General features: G+C 41.4%; 1 protein-coding gene and 2 pseudogenes across 1 annotated transcript in view; 2 read left to right on the top strand and 1 right to left on the bottom strand.

The window, feature by feature from the left end:
• Positions 1 to 2692: 2692 nt before the first annotated feature.
• SYNE1 (spectrin repeat containing nuclear envelope protein 1) overlaps positions 2693 to 16896 on the top strand; it is a 314290-nt gene continuing 300086 nt past the window's right edge. Inside the window, 4 exon segments of the mRNA XM_066615722.1 lie at positions 2693 to 2752; positions 6576 to 6688; positions 7294 to 7462; positions 14718 to 14814. Coding sequence (XP_066471819.1) covers positions 2723 to 2752; positions 6576 to 6688; positions 7294 to 7462; positions 14718 to 14814 — 409 coding nt within the window. The 5' untranslated portion in view covers positions 2693 to 2722.
• Positions 8693 to 8814, top strand: LOC136637770 (5S ribosomal RNA; annotated as a pseudogene).
• LOC136637485 (5S ribosomal RNA) lies at positions 12698 to 12815 on the bottom strand (annotated as a pseudogene).

The raw sequence follows: 16896 nt of genomic DNA, 5'->3' as shown, positions 1-16896 counted from the left end.
GGATGGGAACAGCCAGCGCTGCAGTCCTGGAGGGGAGGTCCTGAGCCCTCCACAGGCCTCCTCATGCCTCAAAAGTCTAAAAAAAAAAAAAAAAAAGTAAAAAGGCATTTCTGGTTTTTGTGATGAAAGTGGAAGTGCCTTTTTTCTTTTTCTTTTTTTAGACTTCTACAGGTGTGGGGAGCCCTGTGGAGGGATCCTGGGTCCCTCAGTGCAGCAGTGCTGGCTGCAAGTAAGTAAAAAAAAAAAGTCCCTCCCATCCCTGGCAACAGCATGATCCTGGAGATCATGTTGCTCCCTTTCCCCTTCCCCAGCACACATTTATAGTGCTCCCAACTCCCTTCTAGGGTTTTGGAAGCACTAGTGTACATATATTGCAAAAAATACATGTATATGTTGATGTATAAGTCCAACGTAAGCATTTTGGAATGAGTTGCCTACCTCAGAGTGCTGTAATCAAATATTGCAATTTTACGTACATAACTTTGTAAGCATGTATGATAATATGCAGAATAAACTGGACTGAATAATATATTAAAAACAATGAAAAATTAAGAAAAAATGTTTTAAAATGGCCACAACCCCCAAATCTATTTTGCTAAACCGTACAGAGCTGTTGCAATTGCTAGTTGTGTACTATGCAGCTTTGTTTCATTACTCACATACGAGATCCATGACATGAACCTGTACAACATTAATAAATATGATACAGTGTTAACCAGATTTTTTCTCTTTTTGCTCTCATTTATTTCTTTCAGTCATTTAAGCATTTTAGAGTACAATATGAAGTTAAGAAGAAGCAGATAGAACTTGCAATCCAGTCTTCAAGGAAGGATGGCAAGCTTTCACTTGACCAAGCTCTTGTGAAGCAGGCCTGGGACAGAGTTACTGCTCGGGTAAGTTTACAAAAATATAATTGAATATTTTAAGATAGAGAAAAACTTTATTAATGCATTCATGATTTTAGTCCATCTCCCATCTTCTAGTTAGTGCAGAGCTGATCCAACTTTTGATTCTGTTTGAATAAATTTTTGATTCTGTTTTTGTAATGTGTATGCTCAGTGCAGTTAGACAAGTTCAGACAAACTCAGGGTTTGCACAACCTTTTTTGATCCCTGTGCTGTTTCTAGTGGGCTAGCTCATAGTTCCCTGGAGCTAAACAAATCAGCCTTTGCAGGCCATTGCGCTTCTCTGTCTAAGGGCGCAATCCAAACTGCACCCTGGGGCAACACAAGTCCAATGCACTGGCTCAAGAGTGTCACAAAAGTGCCATCAAATACGTTTGCACCACTCTGGCAGAAGAAAAGCCAGTGCACAGTTGTGCACTGGCCTTCCAGCGCTGACGTGAGCTCTGAGGATGATGAGTTTGTGTCGGCTGAGCCCAGGTGGTGCAGCATTCTGGAGGTGGTGTGTGGGAAGGGCGGGGAGGAGGCGGGAGAGAGGCGTTTTGAGGCCGGAGGAGGGCAGGCATTCCTGGGAGCGGACAGGCAGGCGGTTGGGGAGTGGGAGGCAGGGCCAGGATCCGACAGTTATGCCGAATCCTAACCCAGTTCCCGGGCAGCCCAGGACAGTCCCAGGCTGCTCAGATTTGGCGCAGTTCGAAGTAGCCCAACTGGAACTGCAGTGGCTCTCCCTGGGGTAAGAGGAAAAGTTTCCCCTTGCCCCTGACTGAGCCTCTGGCTGCCTGAAACTTGTGCTGGATACAGCGCAGGCCCACTGGCCTGCCTGTTCCAGAGCATGTTAGGATTGGGCTGTAAGTATGATTAGTGTATAGGACTTGGATCCCTCCCCCCCCCCCCCAAAAAAAAAAAAAACATTTTGAGGAGGCAATCCAAAGCACAATGAAAAACCAGGTGCTTTTTGACAATACCGAAACAGAAGCAAAACGCATGGTTTCAACTCAGCATTAATTCTGTGTGAGGGTTGGTCACAACATAGAGGCTGGCTAAAATATCTTCTGTGTATTGAGTTCGCCATGCCAACAGTAGATGTAATGTATTGCAAATCGCCAGCATATTGTGGATACTAGAATGTCTGTGCTGCTAGCAGCAGATACTGGGGATCTCTGCTGCACACAGAAGCTACTGGATGAGTTTATTTCAGTTGGCAACCTTGAGTTATATGGTTGGCATATTATATGAACTATTTCCCAGTGAACAGAATGGCACCATTAATGTAGTGCAACTTTTTAGAGTGATGATGTTTAGAGTTCTTTTAGGCTTTGGAGCATGTTTTGTTAACTTGAGCAGAATTGTTTACTTTGTCAAACTTCATTCTTCACAGCAATGAAAGATGTCCTGACCTAAAAAAAAGTATATACTTCTTATTTTTTTTATCATCAATTGATCAAACATTGTAGGGATGCAACCATGCTTTGAATTGTCCTATGTTGCTAATGCTGTGTCAGTAACCATTAAAGGAAAATATATATATTGACATTTCACATCATCTACCAGGTAAGGGGGGGGGGGAAGGCCATGAGGTCACATGCCAAAATACTGGGAGACTTCAATCTTAAGCATACTTACCACACTATGTGGTTCTCTGAATGCAAGCTAATAACAATGGTTTTAACACTTGTGTTTTCCAGCTGTTTGAATGGCACCTGAATCTTGACAAATCTCTTCCTGCTCCTCTGGGCACCATTGGTGCCTGGCTATATAGAGCAGAAGCTGCTCTTAGAGAGGAAGTGATCATTCAGCAAGCTCATGAGGAGACGGCAAATATGATACACAGGAAGCTTGAACAGCAAAAGGTCTATAATTTTTTTCACTAAAAAATAGTGTAATTTTTTCAGAGTAACATTAAAATTCTTTCTAAATTTTGCTGCCAACCTTGTAGCATATTTTGATAACATGAGTAAGATATGTTTATTTTGACGAAAGTAGTCAGTAAAAAATAATTACTACATTGCTAATGCTTCACCATCAGAAAAGGGGTCCTGACCTGCAAAAAGTGCATGTTCCTTATTTACTCTTCTGAGGTCCTGCTGTGATACTTGTATAATGGAGTCTCAATTGCATGTGCTAGTTTTGTTATATTAATTTATTTTATATTTGCAACGTAACATATTTCCAAAAATAAAATGTAGGGACACCTTTAAAAAAAAACAGACTTAAGTCAAGTAAATGAGTAACTTTCAAAACTGATAATTTTTCACTGTGGGCATGATATAGTTAAAGTGGTATATTTTTTATAGCCCAATCCTATCCCTCACCAGTCTGCATGTTACAGTGACTTTGACTGCAATCCTAACCACACTTTCCTGAGAGTAAGCCCCATTGAACAAAATAGGACTTGCTTCTGAGTAGACCTGGTTAGGATTGTGCCCTTTGACATTAATTTCCTTCTTCCTGATAATGTTCGATCTAGTCTTTTCAATCATTCAGGCTGTCTGCAGTCTGCCCACATCATGCTATAAGTATGCATGCTTATAGTGACCTGTAAAAGGAAGAAACTTTTTTGTCCTGGCAAGTAACTAAACGACATTAACGGGCACAGGGGTATCACTCCCCACCACCGATCTTCAGATTAATGATACCGGATCTGTGAATATTGGGCCACCTATAGTGTATGTTTTACACACAGAACCTCAGAACTACATATGTCACTATTTATCCAATAATCAGTACATAACATAAAAGCTGTATGTTTTCTGTGAGGGTACTGTGCAAGTATATAATTTTATTTAAGGTATAGATTTCAGCTGTATCCTAGAAAAATGTAACTCATAATGGATGGTGCACTGCTACGCACATATATCTGTGTGGACACATGCTGAAAGGCCACCCTGAAGGAATGTATAATACCCAAATTACTTTATACCAGCCTACTTTTAAACTTTTAGTATAAAAAATCTCATCATTTTGGAATCAAGGGTAACTTTTTTTAAAAAATGTTCTAAATATTTCAGGAAGTGCTTATATCTATAGATGATGGTCCTCATGAAGATATATCTAGCTCTTATGAAACAGTGAAAATCTTGAGTTGTGATTTATTCCATTATTCTGAGAAGTCTCACAGTAGGTTCAGAAAGGATTCATGCAATGTGGTATTTGTGCAATTTAATCAATTCTGCTTGTACAGATTGGTCCTTGTTATCTGCAAGGGATCCAATCCTCAATACTCCTCCCTGTGGATGTTGAAATCCATGGAGGGGCCCTCATATGAACTTTGAGCACAACTGAGCATGCCTTCCGGTCGTGTCCACAAGCGTTCAAAGGCAGTGAGAGGCCACGCCCGGCCTCCTTGTGCCTCAGAAGGTCTGTTCTCCAAGAGATACTTTGTTTTTCAAAAAACCAGACGTGCTTCTCAGAAGCTCCCAAGATGCTTTCTGAGATGCAGAGAGGTCTCGTCTGTCCAACTCGCTCCTCATACACCTCCTGGATGTGACCAGAAGGTAAAGTAAGGCCCTCAAAATGTAGATCAGGGACTCATGTTAAGTTAAATCTGTGGGTCTCGAATCCGCAGATAAAGAGGGCCTACCTTTACTGTTCTTTTAGAAGGGATTTTAACCCCCGACTTATCCGAGGGTCATAGAAAATTCCATGATTTTGGCTCAAAAATCTGCCCTCAACTCAACTGTGAGATTGATTTATAGGTGAATATCTGCAGTATGTGTCATAATGTGCAGTAGCTTGTCAAGTACTTTGGACTTGACTTGTGGTGCACTTACCGGTGTGGTGCACTTACCAGTGCACTTACCAGTGTGGTGCCACATTGGCTTAGACATGTTGCTTTCATAGTGGCTGACATGTGCCAGTCTCTGAATTGATCACTATACTGCAGGGGTTCCCAAACTGGGGTGTTGTGATGCCCCAGTCAGGGAAGCCCTGTTTCTGCCCTCTTAAGGGGTGGGCAATGGCTGTTTTGCCAGATTCACCAGGATTGCACTGCTGCCAGGGACAAAGAGTATTTTTTAGTGCTTACCAGGGGTAGCACCAGCCTTCCGGGGTTGTGGGGAGCCCATGGACACCTCTGCAGGGCTCCCCAAGCCTCTGAATATCTAAAAATAATGATTGTGACTGACTTCTGCTTTCTTGAGCACAAACTGGAAGTATATTGCAATTGTTATTTTTAGATATTCAGAGGTTTGGGGAACCCTGTGGAGGTGTCCACGGGCTCCCTACATCCCCCAGAAGGCCAGTGCTTGTCCTGATAAGTACAAAAAAAAAACAAAAAAAAAAACCCTTTGTCCCTGGCAATAGTGTGATCCTGGCAATTGTGTTGCTGCCTTAGCCCCTCCCCTACAACGACTTACAGTGGTTCCCAAATTCCCTGAGAGTTTGGGAACCACTGCTCTGCTGGCGAGTTAATAATAAAGCCACATTAACTTACCTTATACAATGCCAGTGAACACACAGTTTTCTGGATCGTATCCAAAAGATGAATTTTTCACCTTTAATTTATCATATTACCTTTTAATATCATAAATTGATTTGACAGTGGATATAGGGAAGCTAATGTGGTAATCAAAGGTTTTTAAAGACTTTCTTCCCCATGCTATGGATTATATGTGTCCACATAGATTTCTTCTTTTCTTAAGAGGTATATGAAATTGCAAAAAGGAAAGTAAACAGTACCTGAAAGCCATTTTAGTTAACAGAACAGGAATAGATGGAAAAACAAGATTTCATGTCAGTCAAGTTAAGCTAGGACTGGACAACAGACTTTAGGAAGACAGGGAATCAGATGCATTGAACTCAATAGGGCTTATGTCTGAATAAATATCCATAGGATTGAGCTGCAAATCATCATCCTCTGGCAGCCTTCCAAACACCCTATTAGTACATGTTAACACATGTTATTAATATGGATACCTCTTAGGTGATGATTTCTATTCATTCTTTTAATGAATGAATTTCATAAATCATTTAGGTGATGATTTCTATTCATTCTTTTAAATAAATAATCTCCACTAAATCTTGCAATGTCCTGTTGCTTAGATACTACAGAAAAAGAGCTCTCACTGTTAGGCTTATTCTGGTTTGTATCTGATCAAATGCATGGATTAGTAACTGCAGTTGCTTTTGTATAACACACAATAAAATCACCAATCACTCTGATTCCGTGTGCCAGAGTTCACTATGTAATGAAGTGCACAATGACATTGAGAGTCTGAATTTGCAGGTTTGAAGAGGGGAAGGGATTAGCATAGAAGTTATGGATGTGTAAACAGTGCAGAAAGTATGAGTGGTGGGAGAAATTGGCACTCATAACATGTTTTCAAGTGCAGATTTCATATTCATTTTCTCTCAGCAGAATGATAGAAATCTCATGCAACCTGTTTCCTTAAAGCATTGAATGCTTTAGGAAGTGCCTGTGTTCCCTATTTTAAAATGTGCCAGAATTATTGGGCACAGTTTTTAGCACAGTATCTCACAAGGCACTTCCCTTCTTGAGAAGCTCATTTTGCTGTATGTGCTTCACCTCACATATAAATATGACAGCATGATCAAACGCTTGCATACCTTGAGTCATCAGTGCAGCTTTTAAAATTCCACTTATAAAATTGCCTACTGTGAGTCTCATTTTTCACTCTCTCTTTTCCACAAAAAATAAAATAAAATCCAAATTAGGATGTGCTTAAAAATGTAGATGGCTACAAAAAGGCATTCCAGGAGATCCACAGAGCTCGATCTGTCAATGGAGTCCCTGTTCCACCAGAGCAGCTAGATGATATGGCAGAGAGGTAAGTCTTATTTCATTCTTACAGGCTGCAATAAGGAAAGGAACTGTTTTGTTTTCTGTTCTTTTCTGTTAAGGAGCAGTGCTTGTTTGTGATTCCAGTGAGTATTTAAAGAGCTATGGAAACAAGAAGTTTTCCATATTGTATAGCTTTTTCTGTGAGTTATTGACAGGAAACTAAATAAGCTATATATTTTTTAAAAAAGAATATTTTCTCAGATTGCTTGCTTGCTATCATTTAACATTAGAGCATATTATGTAACACTACCTTTGGTAGTACTTAGGGGAGAGATGAGAAAGGGGTTCACTTAATAGTAACACTTGTTAATGAAAAGAACTTATAATCCTTAATATATTAACTAGATAGCCAGCTGAAGCTCTGCTATATTAAATGGGATCTAATTCTGAACAAACAATTTCAGGCTTCAGCTGTAAGTCACATTTTTGTTCACTTAATGAGCACAGTGATTAGTTTGCTATTAATAAACAATCTTCAGAATAATAGCAATAGAAAATTAAATGCATTTTTAGTTGTATATTTGCAGCATAAAAACAATTCTCTTCCAATTGAGTCTTCCACTGTTTTACTATAGTGTGATTCGTTTCTAGGTTTAATTTTGTTGCCTCTACATCTGAGCTCCATCTGCTGAAAATGGAGTTCTTGGAACTGAAGTATCGCCTGCTATCACTCTTGGTCCTTGCAGAATCAAAGTTAAAATCGTGGATTATCAAATATGGAAGAAGAGAGTCTGTTGAATTACTGCTTCAAAATTATATGGTAAGCTAATCCTTGGTATTTTTCAATATGTCTTGTTGGAAAAATGTAAATATATGTTAAGGATACAGTTCATACACTTGCTTATTCTGTATGATGGGAATCTTAAAAAAAAATTACTCCCTCTGCTCCTTGCTAACATATTTGTCACAGAAAGGAATTGTTAACATATTTGTCACAGAAAGGGTGAAAATGGAACCTCCTACATCCTGATGAGCCCAGTCATAGATTCTGTCACATTGCCATATTCTTATTATATGAGCAAGGCATACCATATAAAGGAATACATTGCAAAATACCTAAATATTAAAATACATATTATTTTTTAAGCATGTTAATTCTGTTCTCTGGAGATGAGCTGGTCACTTACCTACTGAGATCTAAGGGGTTTCTGTGTGTTCAGCTTTCTCAGTGTTTTGCTAACACAGCCCGCAGGTTTGATGCACTTACTAGTTACAAGCACTATGGAAACAGCTCCACACTGTGAAGTTGTCTAAATTTGCGATCTGTTTGGGAAGGTTAATATTTCCTCTCCTGAAACAATACATCTCTATGTCTTCTTCTAAAATTAATGGGAATAGTACAACATCAATGCACTATCCTTTCTTGCCTCTACATACTGGGAAGTGCAAAGCAATGTGTGGTTCAAAAGCTCAACTCCCAAGACTTGCTTGTTGACTTCATGGAACTTTGAGCATTTTATCAACTATTCATACTTTTTCCACACTGAGATAGAGATCAAAAGGAAGTTGTGGGAACGTTAGTTGTGGGAATAATTCACCTTATTGAAATGGTACCATTTATAGATAGGAAATTCAGAGACTTGTTAGAGTAAAATGGCTTCCTTCACATTCAAAACTAGTTCCAACATTACAGAGCAAGCAAAAGAGGCTGAATAGTCTACACCACCAAACTTGAACCACTATGCTGTGGCACATTGGTGTGCCGTGAATAGCGTGCAGGTGTGTTGTGGAAGTTTGGTGGAAGGTCATTTATTAGTAAGGCTATTGGACAATGTAAGTCCCTGGATGGCAGTTCAGCGTGCCTTGTCAGTTGTCCAAAACTTGATGGCGAGCCTTGACAATTGTAGTGCCTTGCCACTGTGCCATCACATGAAAAAGTTTGGAAATCGCTGGTCTTTACCTTCAGATTTGCAGGTTTCCTGGATTTCTTCTACATTTTTAATGTGTTCCTGCTTTGAAGAAGTTAAAAAAATTTCAGTCCTTTTCAGAACTTTATTCTCACACTGTGACCCTGCACATGCCTGATCTCGTCTGATCTTGGAAGCTAAGCAGGGTAAGGCCTGGTTAGTACTTGGATGGGAGACCGCCTCGGAATACCAGGTGCTGTAGGCTTACACCATAGTCTTTCGAGACTGAAGGTTGCCAACCATTCTCTGCAGTCATAGCTTGTCTTCCTACAAGCTAGAAATCAGTACAAGTATAATAGTCAAATTTGACTTTTAGTGCAGATGTAACTGGTTGTGTAGAATCTGTTTTCATTATTACAAAGAAACATTCCTGTCCTTCAGGCTTGCAGATTTGCAAATGTGAGCAGCTTCTGCTTGAGATTTCAAAGGAAAGTGAATGGCAGTGCTTCCAGTCATTTTGGTGCAATCTAACTTCCTAAAACCTCAGTGTGTTGGACAATGACATAGCTGAAAGGTGTGCTGCCCTGAGACTTGCAGGTTATCCTGCTGCCCCGTTCCCCTCTGACCTGGAAATAATTTCAGTGATGTCATCACATCACCATAATTACTTCCAGAATGCTTGGAGCCAGACTGCCTACTTTGGAAGAGGCAACTGGCCTGGTTCCAAGTGACTGGCAGAGAACAACTGCAGGAGCAGCAGAAAAACCTGCCAAGCCCCATAATCGTTTTCAGTGCTGTTGCGTGCCAAGGCCAGCCTAAACGCTCGCTCTCTGTTTGCTGGCTGGACCACTGCCACAACTTCTTCACAGCCCCACTGCTGCTGCTGCCTCCCCCAGTGCCACTACTCCAGCAGTTGGCTTCTGCATGCACCCCTGCCTCCAGCAAGGAAGAAAGAAAGGAGGGGAGAAAGGGCGGGCTCTAGGTGGCTCCAAGCTAGACTCCTTGCGAGTGAGGGGGGCAGAACCCCAGCAGCCATGGCAGGAGTGGGGTGATCATCTAGATATATTACAATCTGGATTCTGGCCCAGTTTTGTTATGGAAACAGTTCTGGTCACCCTGATAGATGATCTACTTTGAGCTGAACAAGAGGAGTGCACCTTGTTAGGTCTGCTGGACCTCTGAATGTCTTTCAGTACCATCAAACATAGTATCCTTCTGGAATGTTTTATGGGGATGAGATTTGGAGGTGTAGTTCTTCAGTGGTTTCAGTCCTTCCTCCAGGGTAGATTCCAGAGGTGGTACTAGTGGCAGCTATTCAACACCTTGGCTTTAGTCCAGTTGTGTTCTCAGGTTCTAGTCTGTCTCCAATACATGTCATCTCTATGTGAATGACAGCCAACTCTACCTTCCTTTTCCATCTTCAGCTGGGGAAGCAATGGTCAACTCCAATCTGCACCAGCTACTTTGCTGGTACAAGTCCAAGTGGACTTGGGGAGGTGGCTAGATATTGGTGGATATCAAGGATATCCCTGGCAATGCTGCTGCTGCTATGGTGCCCTTCCTGGCCTTAACACCACCCCTCCCCAGCCTGTTCTCTACTCACTTACTCCCCACCTTTCCCCATTCCTCTCATCCATTTCGCATCTGTGCTGATTTACTAGTTTAGGAGCTTCTCTGGAGGTTGTTGGTATGTGGCACAGCCACTCACCACTTGAAGCAGTAACCTGGCAGTGTGGAATGGCGAGCAGGGATATGTGGTGCGGGTGAGGCAGAACCACCCCATCGTAGTCCGTGGAAAAGCACCGCAGCTGCCCTGCCTGCTTAAACCTGAGGAGGCTTTCCTAACACCTGAGAAAGCTGGAGTAAAGAGAGCCTACTCAGGTGTAAAGAGAGCCTCCTCAGGTATAAGCAGGCAGGGCAACTGTGGTACTTTCCCATGGACTATGATGGGATGGTTCTGCCTCACTTGCCACACCTGCACCATACATCCCTGATGGTGGGTTGCACTTCGCAACTGCTATAAAGCACATTGTGCCTCCAGAATGCACACTCTGGCAGCTCATGGGATGTTAAGGTTCTGCTATTTATTTGAATGCTTGATTTTACTTGTTTGTGTCTGGCTGCCTTCTTGTGTTTTTTATCTGGTTATGAAGTTTGTGGTTTTTGTAGTTGTTGATTTTCTTGTTCATTTGTTTTGTATTATGTTTTATTGTTGTTTTTTTTAAATTAAATGTGAGCTGCCTTGGGTTTTCCATTCCAAAAGACAGCCAAGGTATAAGTTTTTTAAAATAGGTAACTCATGCAACATGGCTTCTTTCCATGACCTTTCTCCAGACTGAGTCAGCCTTCTGCATTCATCTGACACCCACCTCAACATTCTAGGCACCCCTCCTTGCTTTGTCTTAATCACTGATACTTATTTCTAGTTGTATTTGAAAAAATTTAAACTGTCTTATTTTAGAGTGTGTCAGTGCAAAAACGTAAAGTTCATACTTATGATGGTAGTATAAATTTTCAATGTTCTCTTTCTAGTTGTCCATACTACTTCACGATTTGGGAAAAAAATGAATAAAAAAGAAGATTTTGGTAGCATCCTGACTAGCACATCTGCTGGTGAGAGTTCCTTTCACAAATGGAAACTCTCTGTGAGTGGAAGGCGTATTTGGCTTGTGTTTGGATCCTTTCCATTTGCACTGTGACCCCTTGTGCATGTGAGCACAATGCTCTTTCTGTTCTCAGAGGGAACTCCAAAAGGTGGAAGTGCTAGTCAGGAAGCTGTTCTAAGAAAGTAAGTAATTGTGAAGACCAAATAATTTAAAAATTGAAATCTTTCATATAATAGTTTTGTTTATATGTTATAAGAATATATGGAGAGCAGTAGTTTCCCTCCTAAAATCTTTATATTAACCCCATGTTGAATGTGTGCCTGAATTGTTTATACAGTTTTGACAACTATGGTATATTTTATAATCTGTATACATCAGATAGGTTAACTAATGGCGATAACATGGCTTCTGAACAATTTTCCAAATTGAAACATATCTGTGCAAAGAAATGGGTGATGGGAATGGGTTCTGTGAACCTTACACTGACAACAAAATACGTTTTTTGTGTTAGAACCCATACATTTTGAACTCTGAATTTTCTCCAGCATACTGATGTGATAAGAATAAAGATTGGCAGTTGTTCCCTATTGTTGCAGTTTTCCCACACTAGGGTGAATTCTAGAGTACAACTCTAAATGGTCTTTACTGTGATCTCAGTCTGTCAGTATATCTGGACAACACATCAGGATGTGCAAAACCTAGCTCTGTTTATGCTTCCCCCTCTCCATGGTCTTGGATATCCAGGGAAATTCCATAGAGTGTCTCAGATATCTATGCTTAGGAACTAGAATGATGAGGGGGAGCTGTGATTCATGTGGAAGTTAAATTACTTGGTCCATTTTTCAGTGCAATATGTCAGTGATACATAGGCTGAAATCCTGTATCCACTATCCTGGAGTAAGTCTCATTAATCACACTAGGACTTACTTCTGAGTAGCCCTATATAGTCATGGGTCCCAAATTGTGTGCCCAAGGGTGCCATGGCGAACTCACAGGGGCACTGCGGGATGTGCCCAGCGGCCTCTTCTTACTGGCTCTCCCAGGCACCTCCATCTTGCGGGATTCAAGATGAATCGTCATGGTGTCAAAGAGAGCCAGGTGATGACGTTGCTGTGACAGGATACTATGACCAGGCACTGTGACAGCAGTAAGTTTGGGAACCACTGCTGTATAGGATTGCACTGTTACTAATGAATATTAAATGCTTAGGTTTATGCCAGAAAAATTTACTATTAAGCAGCCAACATGCTTCTGTAGAGATGAGTCACCCCACCTCCCCATTATTTGGTTTGTAATGTCACAACAAAATGGGAACAGATTTGTGTGACTATACTGTGCGTGACAAGGTAATAATAGTTGTTTCTGTTGCCCACCTTTCTGTGCAGGATCACATCCTGTGTCATCCACTCAGTTCACAGTGCTAATACAACACTACAATTTGTAAGATTATGCTTCTGCTGCATTTGCTGCTACACCTTACCTTAAACATATTTCCTGGAAAACCATGGTTGGCAACATTCAGTCTCGAAAGACCATGGTATAAGCCGACAGCACCCGGTATTCCCAGGCAGTCTCCCATCCAAGTACTAACCAGGCCTGACCCTGCTTAGCTTCCGAGATCAGATGAGATCAGGCATGTGCAGGGTAACACATTACAGGTATCTCCCTAGTCAGTGCTTTTTTTGTAAAAAGAAAGGTGCAGGAACTCACAACTTGTTAATCTTTTATTTATTTATTTATTTATTTATAAACCATTTTTTATTGGAGAAATAAAATATTTTTATGTGCTTCCCCCCTAAAGATGAACTTACTTCTGAGTAGACGTAAGTTCATCTTTAGGGGGGAAGCACATAAAAATAGACATGCATAGGATTGGGCTGTCAATCTCCACATCCCCTTCCCCCAGCTACTTTTTCTACACATGGGGAAAAATACTGTACAGGTGCACTTGTAGCGTGTAGTATGTAGTGTGGCACTACTTCGAGGAGAGGAAGCAGTGAATGGATTCCGAAAAATGGCTTACATGAGTTCCATGTAGTAAAATTAGTAGTAGTAGTAAAATTACTCTAAGCAACTGTGGGAGTAAGAACAAAAAAGGAATTCTTACACGAGAGGGGTCCTTAGGTGCACATAGAAATAGCTACGTTTGCAAACAAACTATTAAATATGGTTTAATTCAGGTATCAGAATACTCTGTGTCTTTGGGAAGGTGCTTGGCATGCAATTGCATGTTCTCTGCTGCCCTGAGCAGCTGCTGTGCATTGCTGGAGAGGAGCTGTAAACGCTGGCTGGCGGAGGGCATGCTTGTGGGGGAAGGATGAGGAGGATCTCTGGCAAGGCTGGACAGAACATACACACGTAGAATCCCTTTTCACCTGTCCCACCCTGCACCCCCCAGCACCCACCCAGCGAATGCCTTTGTTCTGCTCCCTCCCTCCTGGAATGCCTCCGAAGGGGAGGGGCCCCTGCAAAAGGTGCCTGAACTCCGTCCCCCCGCGTTCCATTAGAAAAAAAGCCCTGTCCCTAGTTAAAAACATTCAACTTACAGATGTCCCAACTTAAGGACAGCCACACTGTGTTTCTGTGCAAGCGCAGTCTGTCTACTCCAGAGCTTTTGCATTGATGCAGTAGTTCTGGTTTTGGAGATGGAGAGAAATGCTGTTTTATGAGGGAGAGAGAGATTTTGGCTGAATGTGGCTGATTTTGGAGACAGAGAGAGAGATTGCATTTTGGAGATGCAGACACGATGGGATAAAGGAGAGCAAGTACAGCACTTAATAGAACTGTACTCATGTTCTTCTCCAGCTAATACAAATTGCAAGTTGTTGTAAAATGCAAGTTGAAAAATACATTTAATACAAATACAGCTTCCTCCCCCCCATCAAAGCTGCTCTAAGGCTTATTTTTGTATACAACAACAACAACAACAACAACAAAAATCAGGGTTACCACAGATTGCACATTCACTAGGAAGTGAATTATTATTTATTTTATATAGGTAATCTCTTTATAGAAATAAGCATTTCTATACTATTTTGCAGCCACTACAGAAAGCTTTCCCAGTTTGGTTTATGTTGCATAAATAAATAATGTTTTGACTTAAGTACAGATCTCCAGAACCTAACTATATTTAATAGGGGACTACCTGTATAGATTTCACCTGGAGAAACAATTGATGCTATCAAGCCAAAGAGAAGCAATTTAAGTTTCAAGTACATTCTTAAACTTCTCCCTTTAAAATCAGTGGATCTTAAATATGCTTCTGTTGGATTATGCCCTCCCCATATATTTAATATTCAAGTGCTTCTGCATGGTATCTCTAATTTGGCAATTTTTTTTACTAGCTACTATGTTTGCTGAAACTTTGAAAATATAAGAGCATTTCCCCGAATCATGCACCTTTGTGAAGATTTCAAAAATATTGTTCACAGTCACACTCATCGTTGCATTATAACATAATGAATAAAAAATAAAGTTGGATAAAGCAGATAACATATATGGCAATGTAGAAAGTGAGTACTGTGTTTACATCACTTGTTATGCCTTTGCATTTTATTTTCAGTCTGTCATTGAAAACAGCAAATTTTTTGAGCAGTATGAAGTTACATACCAAATCTTGAAAAAGGCAGCTGAGATGTACGCCAGAGCTAATGGTTCACGTAAGTAATGATTTCTTTTAACACTGCTGAGTCCTGTAGGATTCCATTTTTACTGTGCGATGAGGCCAAACTGTACTTGTTGCTAAGCGATTTGGAAAATGACAAAATTAGTACCCATGTGTGTTGTGTGCAGGGGACATAGACAACTAGATAAATGTATTTCAGAACAATACCCTTGCTAAGACAGTACAGTGTTTGTTTCCTCTCCCTGCCCCCAGTGGTCTTATTGCACTGAAACATATGGAATCAGTGGATCTCTAACCATGACTGAAGAGTCCCTCAACAGCCTACTATGCAGTGCAGTTAGACCAGTACTGTCTAGATTTTAGTTCTAGATTCAGTACTTTCTAGGTGATTGGATAAATTTCTGGAGGAAAAATCCATTACGGGTTACAAGCCATGATGTGTATGTGTAACCTCCTGATTCTAGAAACGGGCTATGTCAGATGCAAGGGAGGGCACCAGGATGCAGGTCTCTTGTTATCTGATGTGCTCCTTGGTGGGCCGCTGTGAGATACAGGAAGCTGGACTGGATGGGCCTATGGCCTAATCCAGCGGGACTATACCGCTATATATAGTATATAGATGTATAGTATACATCTATACCGGGTAAGATGGTGGAATGCCTCATCAAAGATAGGATCTCAAAACACATAGACAAACAGGCCTTGCTGAGGGAGAATCAGCATGGCTTCTGTAAGGGTAAGTCTTGCCTCACAAACCTTATAGAATTATTTGAAAAGGTCAACAGGCATGTGGATGTGGGAGGACCTGTAGACATTATATATCTGGATTTTCAGAAGGCGTTCGACACGGTCCCTCACCAAAGGCTACTGAAAAAACTCCCAGTCAGGGAATTAGAGGACAGGTCCTCTCGTGGATTGAGAACTGGTTGGAGGCCAGGAAACAGAGAGCGTGTGTCAATGGGCAATTTTCACAATGGAGAGAAGTGAAAAGCGTTGTACCCCAAGGATCTGTCCTGGGGCCAGTGCTTTTCAACCTCTTCATAAATGACCTGGAGACAGGGTTGAGCAGTGAGGTGGCTAAGTTTGCAGACGACACCAAACTTTTCTGAGTGGTGAAGACCAGAAGTAATTGTGAGGAGCTCCAGAAGGATCTCTCCAGACTGGCAGAATGGGCAGCAAAATGGCAGATGCGTTTCAATGTAAATAAGTGTAAAGTCATGCACACTGGGGCAAAAAAAATCAAAACTTTAGATATAGGCTGATGGGTTCTGAGCTGTCTGTGACAGATCAGGAGAGAGATCTTGGGATGGTGGTGGATAGGTCGATGAAAGTGTCGACTCAATGTGCGGCGCCAGTAAAGAAGGCCAATTCTATGCTTGGGATCATTAGAAAAGGTATTGAGAACAAAACGGCTAATATTATAATGCCGTTGTACAAATTGATGGTAAGGCCACACCTGGAGTATTGTGTCCAGTTCTGGTCACCGCATCTCAAAAAAGACATAGTGGAAATGGAAAAGGTGCAAAAAAGAGTGACTAAGATGATTACGGGGCTGGTCCACCTTCCTTATGAGGAAAGGCTATGGCGTTTGGGCCTCTTCAGCCTAGAAAAGAGGCACCTGAGGGGGGACATGATTGAGACATACAAAATTATTCAGGGGATGGACAGAGTGGATAGAGAGATGCTCTTTACACTCTCACATAACACCAGAACCAGGGGACATCCGCTAAAATTGAGTGTTGGGAGAGTTAGAACAGACAAAAGAAAATATTTCTTTACTCAGCGTGTGGTTGGTCTGTGGAACTCCTTGCCACAGAATGTAGTGATGGCGTCTGGCCTGGATGCCTTTAAAAGGGGATTGGACAAGTTTCTGGAGGAAAAATCCATTACGGGTTACAAGCCATGATGTGCATGTACAACCTCTTGATTTTAGAAATGGGCTATGTCAGAATGCCAGATGCAAGGGAGGGCACCAGAATGAGGTCTCTTGTTATCTGGTGTGCTCCCTGGGGCATTTGGTGGGCCGCTGTGAGATACAGGAAGCTGGACTAGATGGGCCTATGGCCTGATCCAGTGGGGCTGTTCTTATGTTCTTATGACTGTTCTTATGTTAGAT

This window comes from Tiliqua scincoides, chromosome 1 (assembly GCF_035046505.1).
Source record: "Tiliqua scincoides isolate rTilSci1 chromosome 1, rTilSci1.hap2, whole genome shotgun sequence".
Classification (NCBI taxonomy): domain Eukaryota; kingdom Metazoa; phylum Chordata; class Lepidosauria; order Squamata; family Scincidae; genus Tiliqua; species Tiliqua scincoides.
The sequence above is the reverse complement of the archived record's forward strand: the minus strand, read 5'-3'. Positions and strand labels throughout refer to the sequence as shown.